General features: G+C 41.9%; 1 protein-coding gene across 3 annotated transcripts in view; it reads right to left on the bottom strand.

Annotated features, from left to right (window-relative positions):
• Positions 1 to 552: 552 nt before the first annotated feature.
• ralgps2 (Ral GEF with PH domain and SH3 binding motif 2) overlaps positions 553 to 15,079 on the bottom strand; it is an 88,121-nt gene continuing 73,594 nt past the window's right edge. For 2 of the 3 annotated variants that reach the window (XM_061825440.1, XM_061825439.1), the window contains 12 exons: positions 13,077 to 13,214; positions 12,167 to 12,257; positions 12,020 to 12,087; positions 11,598 to 11,736; positions 11,361 to 11,512; positions 10,498 to 10,552; positions 10,007 to 10,084; positions 8,078 to 8,183; positions 6,794 to 6,886; positions 5,517 to 5,622; positions 4,857 to 4,948; positions 553 to 3,142 (listed from right to left, as the gene is read on the bottom strand). In XM_061825440.1, the coding sequence (XP_061681424.1) occupies positions 3,113 to 3,142; positions 4,857 to 4,948; positions 5,517 to 5,622; positions 6,794 to 6,886; positions 8,078 to 8,183; positions 10,007 to 10,084; positions 10,498 to 10,552; positions 11,361 to 11,512; positions 11,598 to 11,736; positions 12,020 to 12,087; positions 12,167 to 12,257; positions 13,077 to 13,214 (1,148 nt within the window). In that variant the 3' untranslated portion in view covers positions 553 to 3,112. The remainder of the gene's footprint in view (positions 3,143 to 4,856; positions 4,949 to 5,516; positions 5,623 to 6,793; positions 6,887 to 8,077; positions 8,184 to 10,006; positions 10,085 to 10,497; positions 10,553 to 11,360; positions 11,513 to 11,597; positions 11,737 to 12,019; positions 12,088 to 12,166; positions 12,258 to 13,076; positions 13,215 to 15,079) is intronic. The other variant, XM_061825441.1, reaches the window with a different exon arrangement.

Raw genomic sequence — 15,079 nt, 5'->3', positions numbered from 1 at the left:
TAGCGAATTGCAAGGCACAGACAAAACAAGCATCTACTCACACACCCATGTGGCAATTCAAGTCTTCAATGACTAGAAGATTGAATTTCTGCACCCTGGACTGGTCGCCAATCATTGGAAGGGAACATTTGGACAAGCTTTCACATAAATGGATAATTTAAAACAATTAGGATAATAGATTTGGGGTCTATCCCAGCTGACATTTGGCGAAAAAAGTGGACACCCCAGAACAAGGAAGGAGGCCGGAACACCCACCCATGCAAGCAGATTCGAATCACGCCTTTTTTTTTTTTTTTTAAAGGAGGGTTATGTATTAATCACTACAGTGCTGTGCTCTCATCAAAGGTAAATACTGTACTGTATTTTTTTTTAAATGCATCATGGGCATAACAAATCCCTGTCACTAATTTCTTAAATAATTTTACAGGCTCATTTTGTTATTGTCCCTTCCAGTTGGCCTTCAAGTCACAACGCAGACGATTGTGTTAAAGCTGCTAGTGGCTCAAGTTAGGACCTTCAAAAAAAAAAAAAAAAAAAAATACACACACACACACACACACACACACACACCACACACACACACACACACACACACACACACGTACGTACAGGCGTGCAGAATACTACTGAGCCTGGCTTTGGTTTCCGCATGCATTCAGCCACAGGATTGTCTGAGTTGTGTGACTAAGTCTGTGTATTTGATTTGGGCCAGTTAAATTCAGATGGCCGGGTTGGGACTGGAGGAGGGGTGTGGTGGGTTTGGGGTTGGTGGTCCGTGGAGCGGATTAGCGGGAGCTGGGGTAAAACTCCCCACATGTAGACGGTGCAAACGCTGACATGTAAACAGGCATTTCAAGAACACTCAACACCCAAATGTGCCCTGACCCCCCCCCCTCTTTGGGGCTCAAGGTGAACGCTTAAACTGGGAGGTGGGTGAAAAATCACACACGGCAACAATGCAGATTAGGAAAAACACATATGAAAGAAAGTACATCTGTGCCATCTGAGTTGAATTTAATAGTTTGAAATGCCAGTTCTGACAATTGAAAAAAATTAAACATCTAAAAAAATCCTTTAAAAAACATCTAGATTGTAGAAAATAAAAAAATACTAGTTTTACAAAGTTGGATTTTTTAAATAATGTTTTGAGCAAATTCAACATTCAGTGCAAAAAAAAAAATCTAATTTTTTTAGATGTTTAATCCATTCATCCGCTTATCCTCACGAGGATCGCAGGACTCTATCCCAGCTAACACTATAACGGGCTATACCCTGAACTGGTCACCAGTTCATCACAGGGCACATATCGACACCATCATTGATCGGGAATTGATCCCACGCTGCCCGCACCAAAGTCGGGCATCAGTTTAATTTTTTATTTTTACACAATTTTTTGCGATGTTGAAAAATTCAACATCTCCCAAAATTCCATGAGAAAATTCACAATCTGAATTCAATAATGTTAGAGGAGTTAACAGTACTATAAATAAATTCAACAAAAACATTCATGCAATTGAGATGCAAAAATTTTTTTTAATCTTAAAACAGAATTTTGAGTTGTACAATAGTTTTCCTTTTTTTTAACATGCTGATTTAGGATTTTAAGTTTAAATTATTTTTTGTTACATATTTTGATGGTTAAAAAAAGAAAGTCACAGAATTTTCCATTATTTGGGTATTTTAAAAATTTTTGATGTGCATTTTTTTTTTTCAACAATTCAATGTCTAAGTACAAAATTATTTTCCAAGAAAAGATTTGATTTTTTTTTTGGGTGGGGTGGATGTTGAATGATTTAAACAGTTTTTTTAAAAAAAAAATATTATTTTACATGTCATTATTATTTAACACATTACATTAAAAAATTGGAATATTTATCCATCCATCCACTCACTATCCAAGCTGCTTATCCTCACAAGGGTCACGGAAGAGCTGGAACCTTACCCAGCTAGCTTCGAGCGAAAGGCGGACTGCACCCTGAACTGGTCGCCAGTCAGTCACAGTGCAGATCGACACCATCACTGAGCGTGAATCGATCCCTGCACCAAAGTCCATCATCAGTGACTGGGAATAGTTAATGGTTACAAACAAGAAATCCAGTCAAATGGCACAGATATATTTCTATAAGAACGACAACAAATGTAACAGTTTCAATGTAACAGACACGCAATGTGCAATCAATCTACTGCTCGGTAATACTGTGTCAACTGTGGTGACCCCCACCCCAGCCCCCCCAAAAAGGAAAAATTTAACACTATGTACTTTTTTCTTTTAAAAAAAAAAAAAAAAAAAAAAGACTTTCTGCACCGCTCCAGATAGCTTTAAAGTCCACATGACAGCCTATCTGCTTCACAGTCTGCTGGTTTTTCTGTTGCCAACCCAAAACAGCTAAAAAGGAGGAAGCGTCCAAGCGGAGTGTTATAGCTTAGATTCTGGGAATATCGTACCTGGGTAGGATGACAGATGGGCTTCCCCACAAACATATTTTATATACAAAACGCTTGACAAAAACCAACAAAAAAGTGGGAGGTGGGGTATGCAATAATGATAATTATAAAAAAAAAGTGACATATTAGGGGAGCCCTTAGATATGACCCGGGTTATTCCAAAAAACGGTGGGCCAGGGCCCCGAAATATTTTGAATGGCCCCAAAATGAGTCCTCTGAATCGCTCCTGGTTCATTGAGCAAAGCGAAGATGGGGATGTTCATTAAAAGAGAACAACATGACAAAAGAAAATCTAAAAAGAAGAAAATGAGCTCCTGCTGATTGGTGGGCACGAGTCCAATCACCCAATCAGACGCAAGAGCAGTGGTGCACTTCCTCATTCAGTAGTCGAAGACCATAAGTCTACACACACACACACACACACACAGACACACACACACACACACACACACACACACACACACACACAGACACACACACACACACACACCACACACACACACACACACACACACACACACACAAATAGGGTTCTCTATTAAGGCAGTGGTGGCAGCTGCAGTGAGGCCAAGGGGGGGGCAGTACTGGGTTTATCGGGCAGTAAAAGCTCCAAGCGGGGGCGTCAAAAGGCTCCACCGCCATCTCCCTTCTCCCCCTCCTGGGGCGCTCACTCGAATGACATCAGATTGGCTGGCACCTGCATGGGGAGAAATTTATGTTAAAAGCGAAGTGTACGATATGTGTGTGTTAAAGGTAAGCGTAAGTCACATGTCGTCACTACGTCTTGGTGTCACCCAAACCTCTTTCAAAATATACAAAACAATATATTACCAAAAATATTGGATCACCCGTTCAAATAAACTCATGTGTTTCAATCGCTTCCGTGGCCACAAGTGTATAAAATCAAGCACGTCGGCATGCAGACTGTTATTACAAACATTTGTGAAAGAATGGTGGCTCTCATGAGAAGAATGAAAGGGCGGAACCGTGACAGAATCCTTCTCACCTGTTCGACAAGTACAGTAACGAAATTTCCTTGCTCTTAAATAATCCACGATCGACTTTCAGCTTTATGATAAGAATGCCAAAGCCTTTGGGGAAAGACAGCAACGAAGTGGCAGGCCACGAAAACTGACGAGCGGATGCTGAGACGCACAGCACGAAGAGGTCGCCAACTTTCTTTCAGCCTTCGAGGCAATCGCTATACACCTCCAAACTTCACGTGGCTTTTTTAGCAACAACACGCAGAGAGTGTCACGTAATGGGTTTCCATAGCCACGCAGCTGCATCCAAGCCTTACTTCTTTAAGTGCAATGCAAAGTATGCCTTCCAGTGGTGAAAAGTACACCGCCGCTGGACTCTCTGAAATGACAAACCATCCTTTTACATCTGGCGATCCAATAGATGAGTCTGGGTTTGGCAGTTGCCAGGAGAATGGTACCATCTGACTGTGTTGTGCCAAGTGTAAAGTTTGGTAGAAAGGGGGATTTTGGTGTGGCGCAGTTTTTCCAGGAGCTGCGGTTGGCCCCGTAGTACCAGTGAAAGGAACTCTGAATGGATCAACATAAGAGATTTTGGACAATTACATGCTCTCAATTTTGTGGAAACAGTTTGGATCTGGCACCTCCCTCTTCCAACATGACTGTGCACCAGTGCACAAAAAAAGGTCCATAATGACATTGATGACAGTCTGGTGTGGATGAACCCGAGTGGCCGCCATTGAATCCTGATCTCAACCCAAGAGAACACCATTGAGATGAATTAGAGTGGCAACAGAGCCAGGTCTTCTGATGATCTCACAAATGCGCTTCTGGAAGAATGGTCAAAAATTCCCATAAACAGCCTTCCCAGAAGAGTTGAAACCGCAATGGAGCTCGTGCACCTACGTCATAAAATCATGTGACCTATGTATACATCTCCATATTGCAAAGCATTGTTCAACGCTAAGTCGGCTGGTACAAATAACCAAAATGTGCTGACAAAACTCCGTGCTGTGTCGAAGCCAATATCAGCTGTAGAGACACCTCTGATTTGGAGAAGAACTGCAGCACGTTTTAAAAATTGCGTGTGTGGGTTGCGCTGGATTATAAAGGCAAACGTGTGGGACACCCGCAGTGATGTCAGTGCGGTTGCCACACATGCGAGTATAAAGTGGACTTTAACTTTCATGTTTCAAGTAAGGTCCAAGTTACCGTGGCAAAAATCAAGCAAGTTCAGTCGTGACTTGGGTTGAGCAAGTAAGAAAACCTTCAGTCCCAACTTGTATTCGCAAATTATCCACTTTGCACTCAGTATATCTGTACTGTATATACTTTATTGCCTCACAACTGCTGTCTCCATATTGTCTTAATTTAAAACAAAGACCCCACATGAAGCTCAACTGTCAAGTTAATGTAGCATGTAAATAGTACCTGTTGCCTGTTGCTCTGACATGCAGCACTCAGATGTTTGAACCACAGCAAGGCATTCATCCTGTTGCCTGCTTGGTACTTGTAGGTATTACCTAGAGGAAAAAAAATAATAATCATGAAATAAAAAAAATGACAATAATTATTTTATGTTTTATAATGAAATATGTCACATTCTACAGACATTTAAACTTTTTTAATCCCTTCTAAAATTTTAACCTGGTTCATCAGTCCATCCATCCATTTTCTTTTCCCACTTATCCTCACGAGGGTCGCGGGGAGTGCTGGAGCCTATCCCAGCTGTCATCGGGCAGGAGGCGGGGCACACCCCGAACCAGCCAATCGCAAGGCAAATAGAGACAGACAACAGTCGCACTCAGAATCACACCTAGGGGCAATTTAGGGCCTCCAATTAATGCACACTTTTGGGATGTGGGAGGAAACCAGAGAGCCTGGAGAAAATCCACGCAGGCACGGGGAGAACATGCAAACTCCACAAAGGCGGGGTCGGGATTTGAACCCCGGTCCTCAGAACTGTGAGACCAACACTCTAATTAGTTGCCCAAACTCCAGCTGTTTCATCAGTTTTACAAATCAAAACCCTCAAGCACCAAAGTTCGCCGACCCCTGCTTGATGTGTGCTCGCGCGGGCGTGTGACTCACCGTGCTCCGAGTCGGTGAGCATGAAGACATCCGGATGCTCGGGATCGTCCGCCATCATGGCCATCAGACCCACCACGCACACGCTCTTATTGGACTTTGACTTGAACTGTCAGGACGAAACCGGGAAACAATGTTAACGTACGTGTGTGCGTATCCGACAGAAGGTTGTCATTAGCCCGTGAGTGACACGCAGGATGGGAATGATGCCATTGCTCTCATTAGTCAATGAGTGCTACCATCTGTCCGCACACGCACGCAGCCTGGCTCCTGCGCAGTTTCACTTCACATTGCTGTCAATGTGAATAAGGGAAGGGGCTTTGTGCAGCAATTTCCTCCGTTGTACAACATTCAACAGAGTCCAAACACACACTTATGTGGGGTACACGCATACCGATGTTCTGGCCAAATTTGTGCATTTTGCGTCACTTGCAATCAAACCGCAAAGGCTAGATTATCAGATGTCGCTGAAAGATTATCCAGTGAGATTTGTGTACACTCCGTTAAGAGTGATTTCCCCCCGCTGATCTGCTCGGAAAACTATTTTAATAATAATATTTACAGTTACAAATCTTTTACCCTGTCATTTGTGAGTATTGTGTTGGAAAAAAAAAGTCAGTTAGGATGTTAAAAATAATTGTGTGTACCACACTTAACTGCTCTTACAGTATGTTATGTACTAGAGATGACCAACACATCGTACTAGAATTAACGATTATGTTGATAACGATGATAGTGATTAATCTGTTGTTTTTCCAATGATTCAGATAAAAAAAGATTCACTCCCTTAATTTAGAAACAGGACATTATTGCAAATTGACAATGTAGAAAATGAATGATAAACTGGATACTGGTTTGGTCTGTAATACAGGCAAAGATATTGATAATTGTTTTCTGAAAATGTATCAATGTGTGCGTACCTAGACTTAAGTTAACTGTGCAATCAGGCAGTCTTCAAACCAAATAAAATCAATCATCATCAGGCCGATCATTGTTTCCCCCCCTTCTGCCGCACACCAAGAGGAATGGTTCCTCCTTGACATCATTGTGTACCACAAACGTAAATAATGGCTATCAGATGTCCGACAAAACTGCTGATGCTTGTACATAAAGCGCATTGTGTGTGCGTGCGTCAGACGAAGATCATGAGAGACGTTCTTACATTGTTCAATAAACATTTAATAGATATCACCTGCACCGGCAAACAAGTGTTGGAAAACATGCAGTCTCTCATCAACACGCAGGACAGGAATATGCTTGAAAATGTGTGTGTGTCTTACATGTTTTCTCTCTGTAGCCTTCAGGGATTTGACGGGATAGTAGTAAAGATGGGTACTGCAAAGAGCCACCCAGTATTTGGTCCAGGACGCCACCTGCAGGCACACAAAAATAATTAAGACAAATGTTCTAGAAGTTATATTATTCACAATACAGTGGAACACCGCGTTTATCGTGGAGAATACATTACAGACCCAACTGCGATGATCAGTGAAAAGCTTTTTTTTTTTTTTTAAAAATAGTTTTGCCGTTCCAGCACATTTAAACCTAATAATCCATACTTAAGACATCATTAAAAAACAAACTATTTGTTAGCACCACCTTTCAGTCAATCAATAAGACAGTCTAACATGTCAAGTTGGGAAAAAAATGATGACTTGCTCGCACAGTCCTCAAAAACAAGAGGCAGAAGTGTGCTTGCTACAAGATGTTTTTCACTTCCACTTGATGTTGATTTCAAAACTGGAAAAGGAGAATTAAACATACACGTCACAATTAACCCCAACCAAACCCTATAATTTTGTCCAATGAAAATTGAGATATCTTAGTGCGGACATAAAAAGCAAAATCCCATTGACGTGCATACAGAAATTAGAATAGATGTGACAGTAATTATAAACACTCAAATAACTAACACACAATTACACATGGAGCAGCAACCCATACAAATAGCGCATACAACAAAACTCGGGGATATATGCTCTCTACTCTGTAGGAACAACGACTATTACTGGAGTTCGTTGGGGACCTTCTCTGCCTCTGCTTTTTTCTGTTAATTAGGCTGCATCTCTCTAGACCTCACTGCTGCTTTGCATCTTGTGGCATAACGTGGTACCACACTAGAGGCATGCAAATCTAAATCCGGACTTGCCTGTAAAATGTAAAAACCCTCAAAAAGTATCATTTAAGAATTCTCAATATAAAGCAGACTAAACATTGGCGCGTAATTTTGAAGGGGGTTCATTGGGGTGCAGTTACTTCCAAATAAGATCACTGAGGACAGCAGGCACATTTCACACGCACAAGAAGTCGTGCAAGGGAGAAATGGAAGTTATATTAATTAATATTCCTGATGTGCGTTGGCTGGATTAACAATGGAGATTTTGTTGCTGTGCTTTGTCCATCTCATGAATCAGCCATGCTACAGGGAGCCAGATTGTAAACAGCCAGACAGCTCCAGATTTTGTTTGGATAATCTCAAAGGGTTTTACATCTCACAAGAAAAACAATGACCAGGAAGTCAAAATCATGAATCAGAGTAAGCCGTGCGTTCCTCACGTTCTCACCGTTGGTTTCTTGCCCTCCTTGAGTACGGTTTTCCGCCTCAGCACCCCCTGCACCGTCACCGCTCCGGGATACAAGTGAACCGCAAGCTCCTCGGACTCCGCCGAGCTACAAAATCAGGGGACACAAGACATGACGTCAGCAGAGATGTGGACGACAAACCTTTCAACAAAATAGATAAAAAACAGGCATGACAACATGCGCCGTGGCAACAAGTGGAGAATAGCTAAGTAGTGAGGAGACACAATCTGTGAAGCCAACTTGAAAGTATGCTGAGAGCTTTATTGAAGTGTTTCCATGAAATATGCACGGTAATTATGATCTGTCAACTGTGTTAGAATAGGTTTGCAGTTAGGACACCAATGTAAATAGATATTAGTAACAAATGTTAAAAAAAATGGATTATTACAAATAAAGGCTTGCTTTAAATTTAAGAGCATAAAGTTGTATAATCTAAATAAAGGCTTGTTTAAGATCACAGGAGTTAAGTCATTGAATTTAAAAAAATATTAGAAAGTACTTTTTATATTAAATCTGTTACAAATATTTTTGATCAAAATTTTGATTTCCAAGAAGAAAAAAAAGTCCCAATCTTTTCTATAATGAAAACCAACTTCAGAGTTTAATTTCTTTACTCAAAAAGCTCGTTACAAAATTACATTTACTTCAAAAGAATTCCTCTTTGAATTAAATGAAACAATTTTTTTTAAAGGAAAAATTGCTGTTTTGCATGAAATAAATAAGTTTTTATAATACGCAATTCTTCCATGTACTATAGAATTTGTGTGCAAGATGTATGCCTTTAAGGGGTGTGGCCCAGTCAGTGATGTCGGAGCTGGCATCGTGTTGGCTAATTACTCTGCGTGTGAACACTGATGTGAGCTGTGGCAACAGCAGCTCCTTCTTAATTTGTATTGTGTGATTGGCTGTTTGTCCTTCTGCAAGTGACCTCCTTTCACATTTGATACCAATTTAAGGAAACCTTTTTTAAAAGCTAAAAAGGCATATTTCTTATGAAAATGAAATTGTATATTCAGTCAAACTTCAAATTAGGGGGTAGAAAGTGATAATCTTATGAGAAAAAAGTAATGACAAAAAAATAATCGAATACAAGACAAAAAAGCTCGTATTTTCAGTAAAAAGTAATAAACTAATCCTTTGTCCTCAATTATTTTTCCCCTGAAACTGTGAGTTAATCAAAAATACTGGGGCATCCTTAATTTACAGTGTGAATGTCAAAATCGAGCAGCACAGTGAAGTAAGTGGTTAGAGCGTTGGCTTTACGGTTCTGAGTAACGGGTTTCAAATCTTAGCCCCATCTGTGTGGGATTTGCATGTTCTCCCCGTGCCTGCGTGGGTTTTCACCGGGTACTCCAGTTTCCTCCCACATCCCAAAAACGTGCATTAATTAGAGACTTTAAATTGCTCCGAGGTGTGATTGTGAGTGCGGCTGTTTGTCCCGATGTGCCCTGCGATTGGCCAGGTCAGGGTGAACCCTGCTTCTTGCCAGATAATAGCTGGGATAAGATCCAGCACCCCCATTACCCTGGCGAGGATAACCAGCTAAGAAAATGGATGGATGTCAAAATTGTAGTATGTCAATACTAGTGCCGCACAATGTAATCATACTGCACATATACATTTGGTTCACTTGTGCCTGACTGTGTCTCTGGATAACATGCAAAGGGGAAAGCAAAAGGCAGATTATAGACCAAGAATCACTTTCCCCTCCTTCGCCTGATTTATCACCCCAACACACCAGAGAGAAAGAAAGGACACACACACACACACACACACACACACACACAAAGTTGTAATGAGCTCAAAGCGGCTTCCCCTGGAAGGCACTGAAATAGGGGCACCAGGTGAGGACATAAGAGAGGTTCGGGTTGAAGTGGGTGGGTTCGGTATTCTGGTCGGGGTGTGTATACCTGCTGGGCCTCAGGACTCCTCGGTAGGGGATGCGGGCCACGCGGGTCACTGGGCCCAGAGAGTGATAGAACCGAGTCCTGTTCAGAATAGGATAAGATAGGACAGGGTAGGCGGCACGGAACACACTTTAAAAAAAAAAAAAAAAAAAATTCTTGTTTTCCCTTTATAGTGCAAAGACGGATGGGTAATATGGGGTGAGAGAATTGAACAGGGCTTTTATTTTTTCTTCTTCTTTTCGGTGGATGGTCATTTTCAATCCGGCTTGGAGTCAAATAGCAACTACGTGGGGGAACTGACATGATTTCAAGACATTCTTATGTCTTAAAACCTCAGGAGCATTGTAGGCGGGGAGGTGTGCCGGCCTCGGAAAAGCAGGATGAATTGAGTAATGTATATGACAAGGATGAAGATACTCATCATCTTGATCATGGTTGCAATGGAAAAAAAATGGTGCTGACATGGACGAGGACTATTATCATAAGGTCTTTACCTCTCGAAAGCCGGCCACGACACTTCCTCGCTGAGTTCTGACCCTTCACTGCTCCCTACGTTGAATTGAAAAATGAGAGAAAAAAAAAATTGTACAAATCACAAGGCTCAAAGTAGCCGAACAGGTGCTTACAATGGTCGGGAGAGAGGTTTATGATTAAATCAAATGAATGTGTGACTAATGATTTTTTTGTGTACTGCGAATATTAACAACATGACTAAAAACAGAGGAGCTGCATTACAAAAGCTCGGTCAACCTGAAAATTCCAAACTCCTTATTGGAAAGAATTCATTGTTTGCCATGATGGTATTGTTGAAGTGATACATCGAGACTATTCTAATATATTTTTAAATTGGGGAGGATCAAGATTTAGGCACGTTTTTAGCAGAACATCAAACTGCTTTTATGCCATTGTGGGAATTTTGGTTTTGGTGTCAAGGAACTATGTTGAAACGCGTTACTAGAGCTTTAGTGCCATTTTGTGGCATCTATAGGCTATTATAAAACTTGGGGGGGGGGGGGGGGGGGGGGGGTTTGAAAGTATCAATCATGGCAGAACTTGGTCCCCACCGCACATATGTTTTGACAAGACATTTGTACAAGAGGAAGGACATATTTTCACATATGCAAATATTTATTTATGTGGACGGTGGTTAATGCAAATTATTGCTTGGGGGTGGGGCAATCTGTGCTGGTTTGGTATCAGGTGAACTCAAGAAAATACCACAAAAGCAAAACTTGGTTTTGAATAATGTCAGTCATTTGCTTTTTCTACACAGGAAAAAATATTCATAAAATGTGATTTTTGTGTAAACATTCTTTAGATTTTATTAGAAGCCATATTGGCCATTGGTAGTGCTCACCAAGTGAAATGCCACTAGACAATGTGGAGCTCTCAGCCTGGCCTCGAGTGGGACTGTTGCTCTCCATCACGCTGTCATCCAGCAGGTGGCGAGAGCCGGCGTTGGGGAACGTGGCACTCTTGAACTCCACCGTATTCATCTTGTGGATGAAACTATGAGGACGCAGCAAAAAAATGAAAAAATAAAAATCAGTATCAGCTGACAAAACAGACATGTCGGATGTGTGAAAATACTGACTTGTAGCCCAGACTGTGACACTTGCGGTGTCCGTAGGGCAGCAGGTTCCTCGGGGAGGGAGGCGTAGCTGGAACTTTGACAATGTCGGCTGCCACCGAACACTTACGGCCACACAGAGGGGACGCAGACGCCTCCTGGCCTGAGGAACAGAAAGCCAAATTAAAAGGGGACACATTATGGAAAATGTAGTTTGTAATGGTTTGTATACAAGTGAAGCAGTAGCTTAATTTACTAGGTGACTTTTTTTTTTCTTTTCTCTAAATTATGAGTTGTAGCGGTCAATTTTTTGCTTTGTGTTACCAGGTGGCTTCAAGATCAACCATTGCTTGAGTGATGAGTGATGTGGGGGGTGGTGGTGGTGGTGGTAGTGGTGTGTGTGTGGTGTGTGTGTGTGTGTGTGTGTGGGGTGGGTGGACGCTCACCAGCGAGATCCTCTTTGGAGGCATTAGCTCGTGGCGTGCTGGTACCAGGCTCGATCCTCTGTGACAACCTGAATAACAGAACATCAATAAAATAAGCTTTGTGTTTCCGAAAGAATATGTCGTGCTGCCGACTGACTAGCCACTTACTTGTAATTGTCATCCTCCACAAATTTCTGCAGCTCCTCAATGTACCTGACTGAGTTGAGGTACTTCTGTATGTGAGGCAACAGTGGGATATCTGAAAGACACATGAAGATAGGGTGTTGAAGGAGGGGTGCTTGGATGAATAGTGGCGCCACTATTACATAGTGATCGTATGCAGTACACAAGACCTGGCGGATACTGCTGGAACTGTAGGAATTTTCACACCAGCTAGCATCTGTTGGGACAACTGCTTTAAAACAACAGGGTGGGAGGAAACTGCTGTGTTGACTGTCCCCCACATTCTGGTGGGGCTGCTTATGAAGGAAGAACATCATCACAGAAAAAACAGGGAAAATTGTAGAATACCGCCACACAGGTAGTCTCCTGGCTTTGTTACAAAATTGGAAAATTGAAAAATCAACTTTATATCCTGAAGCAACAAATTTTTCTCTGACTTGGAGAGTCTTTGTTTCCTCCAAGTGATGTTATACGAGTCGCCCACTTCTTGACAGCGAGAGAAAATAGGCACTATGGAAAAAAATCTGTGGATGTGTGTATTGACGTTCACTTTAATATGTTTAAATGTGCTTGGGAGGGGTAAAAGTTAAATTGAAACAATATGGTTCATCTATTTCACAGATTATAAACCTCTTGGCGATGGGTCTGGAATGTATGTAGCTTTACACAAGGGCAGCATTCCATGTCAAAGTTGTTTCTAAAGAATCGTGCCATGGACAAAAGACACAAACATTCCAGGTTGAAAATTGCCAGGTTGGCTTCATCCTCATTCCCCATGTCAGTGTCGTTTATAGAGGACAGCAACATGAGAAACGAGCTTTCAGAATGATACAGTGGATTTCCAAAAACAATATTAAACACTGTGTTACCAGTAAAGGTATGTTTCTAATCTCACCGTAAGTACAGGATCTCTGCAGGTCCGATATGATTCTGAGAATGTTATTCATCAGGTTGGACCGCTGCTCATTCTCCAGGATGCTGCCTGTGGATGGGTAGGCCGAGTCCACGTAGGTCAGGTCGGACAGGTACATCCCTGAAAGCGATACAATGGTTGGCTTAAAATTCATCGCATCGACTTGACTTGACTTCCTCGTTATGAGTCAGATGGGGACAAAAGCCATCTGTTGGCGGTGTCAAAATAACATTTCAGATCATTACAAAGGAAAGGCAAATACACAAACAAGACTGGGAGCGCTAATGGGGCCAGATGCCAGATCTGAGGGGTGAGCGCGGTCCGTCTCGTGTTATGTTTCACTACGTCGATGAGTAAAAACACCAACTCCCTGCGGAGTGAAGCATCTTCCCATCAGAGTCTTCCCTGTCCTCTTTTGACAGTCTTGGACATTCTTGCTTGGATTCTTTCCCCTCGCATGACAAACAACACAAGGGACAGCTGAGATTGAACCTGGGTCCTCAGAACTGTGAGGCCAATGCCTTCCAGCTGCGCCACGTGCTGCCCCATAAAGGATGTTTTTTTTTTTTTTTTTTTTTTTGACAATTTAAAACCGTTCCCTGATGTCTTAATAACATGCCGCAATTGACCAAGTAACAGCTCGTAACTTGTATGTCTGGGCACCAGTGGAATGTTTCACCCCTCCACAATGAGATTGCGAATGAACACCACCGCTAGGGAGTTTCCATCACTGGCTATTTTACATTTTCAAAGTGGCTCTGGTTCTTTGGCCAACCAATCTGATTCTGTCATGGGGAGAGAAATCCAGTGTAAAGCATATTTATGTCGGCTGGCAGACAGACATTCTCAGAAATAATCAGTGAACAAAACATGCACTAGGTTTGGTAAATTCACACTTAAACGGTAGACACTCCAGAGAAAATTATTTGCATCAAAGCCAATTCAAAAGTCAATTTTCTATAATATCTCGCCTTTAACAATTAAATTAAAAACAGATGGAACGCAACTCATCGCGCAGTTAACATGTCAGCTACACCTTGGCTTGTTTCTAGCAGACCCACGTTGTCTGGCTCACATAAAAGGCAGCAGCTGGGACAAGATGAAATGAAAGTGACTGAAAAAAAATGGACAGAAGTGAGAGAACCAACGGGCTCAACCAAACACACCAAGAATTTCAACAGAACTCTCCCCCTGAATAAAATGAACACCGACACGTACACAAACACAAAACTGGAGATGATTGCAAGTGACAAGTTATTTAAGTATGAATGAGGTCATGGAATATCACTGTCTGCATCGGTGAAACTGGGGATGGGGGGTAAAAAAAAAAAAAAGATCCCGTCTGCGGTTTTGTTGTAAGGAGAGGACGGTGACGATAAGAGTAGAGTAGGCAGGGTCAGACTACACGCCCGCAATAAGGACAGCTCCAACAACGCAGCCAATCAATTGGATCTCTGCAGCTGCCTCTGTGCAATAATGAGTCGCTACCCACTGTGGGAAAAGAAAGTGGGCAATCAGGTGGCTGGAAGCTGCGAGGCAGCCCTCCAAAAGAGCAATCAGGTTCAACGGGGTACACACATACTGATAATTGCGCTGAATTTGAGTCGGATTTCGATCAAGGTCAGCAAAGCCCTGATTGTTGGATTAACCTCGATTAGACTTGTGACTTTATCCTACATGTTTTTTGAGAAAAAAAATGAGACACAGCTGGATATACACATACCAAAAACCAATGAATATGAATGAATACAGCCTCATCATTCACAAGAAAAATAAGAACAATGTGCAACTGCAACCTAGTTCAAGCGAGGTACAAACGTATTGATAAACGGGCCAAATTTGATCCCTATTTTTTCCATCTTCATCAAAGTCAGCAAAGGACAGATTATTGGATCTCTCCCAAAGATTACTGAGTGATTATCCTGTGGGATGGATTGTGTTATTGATTAATTTTCCTTCCCAATTTGCTGCTAAATGGTCAGTGC

This window comes from Syngnathoides biaculeatus, chromosome 7, assembly GCF_019802595.1.
Source record: "Syngnathoides biaculeatus isolate LvHL_M chromosome 7, ASM1980259v1, whole genome shotgun sequence".
NCBI classification, from domain to species: Eukaryota; Metazoa; Chordata; class Actinopteri; order Syngnathiformes; family Syngnathidae; genus Syngnathoides; species Syngnathoides biaculeatus.
The sequence above is the reverse complement of the archived record's forward strand: the minus strand, read 5'-3'. Positions and strand labels throughout refer to the sequence as shown.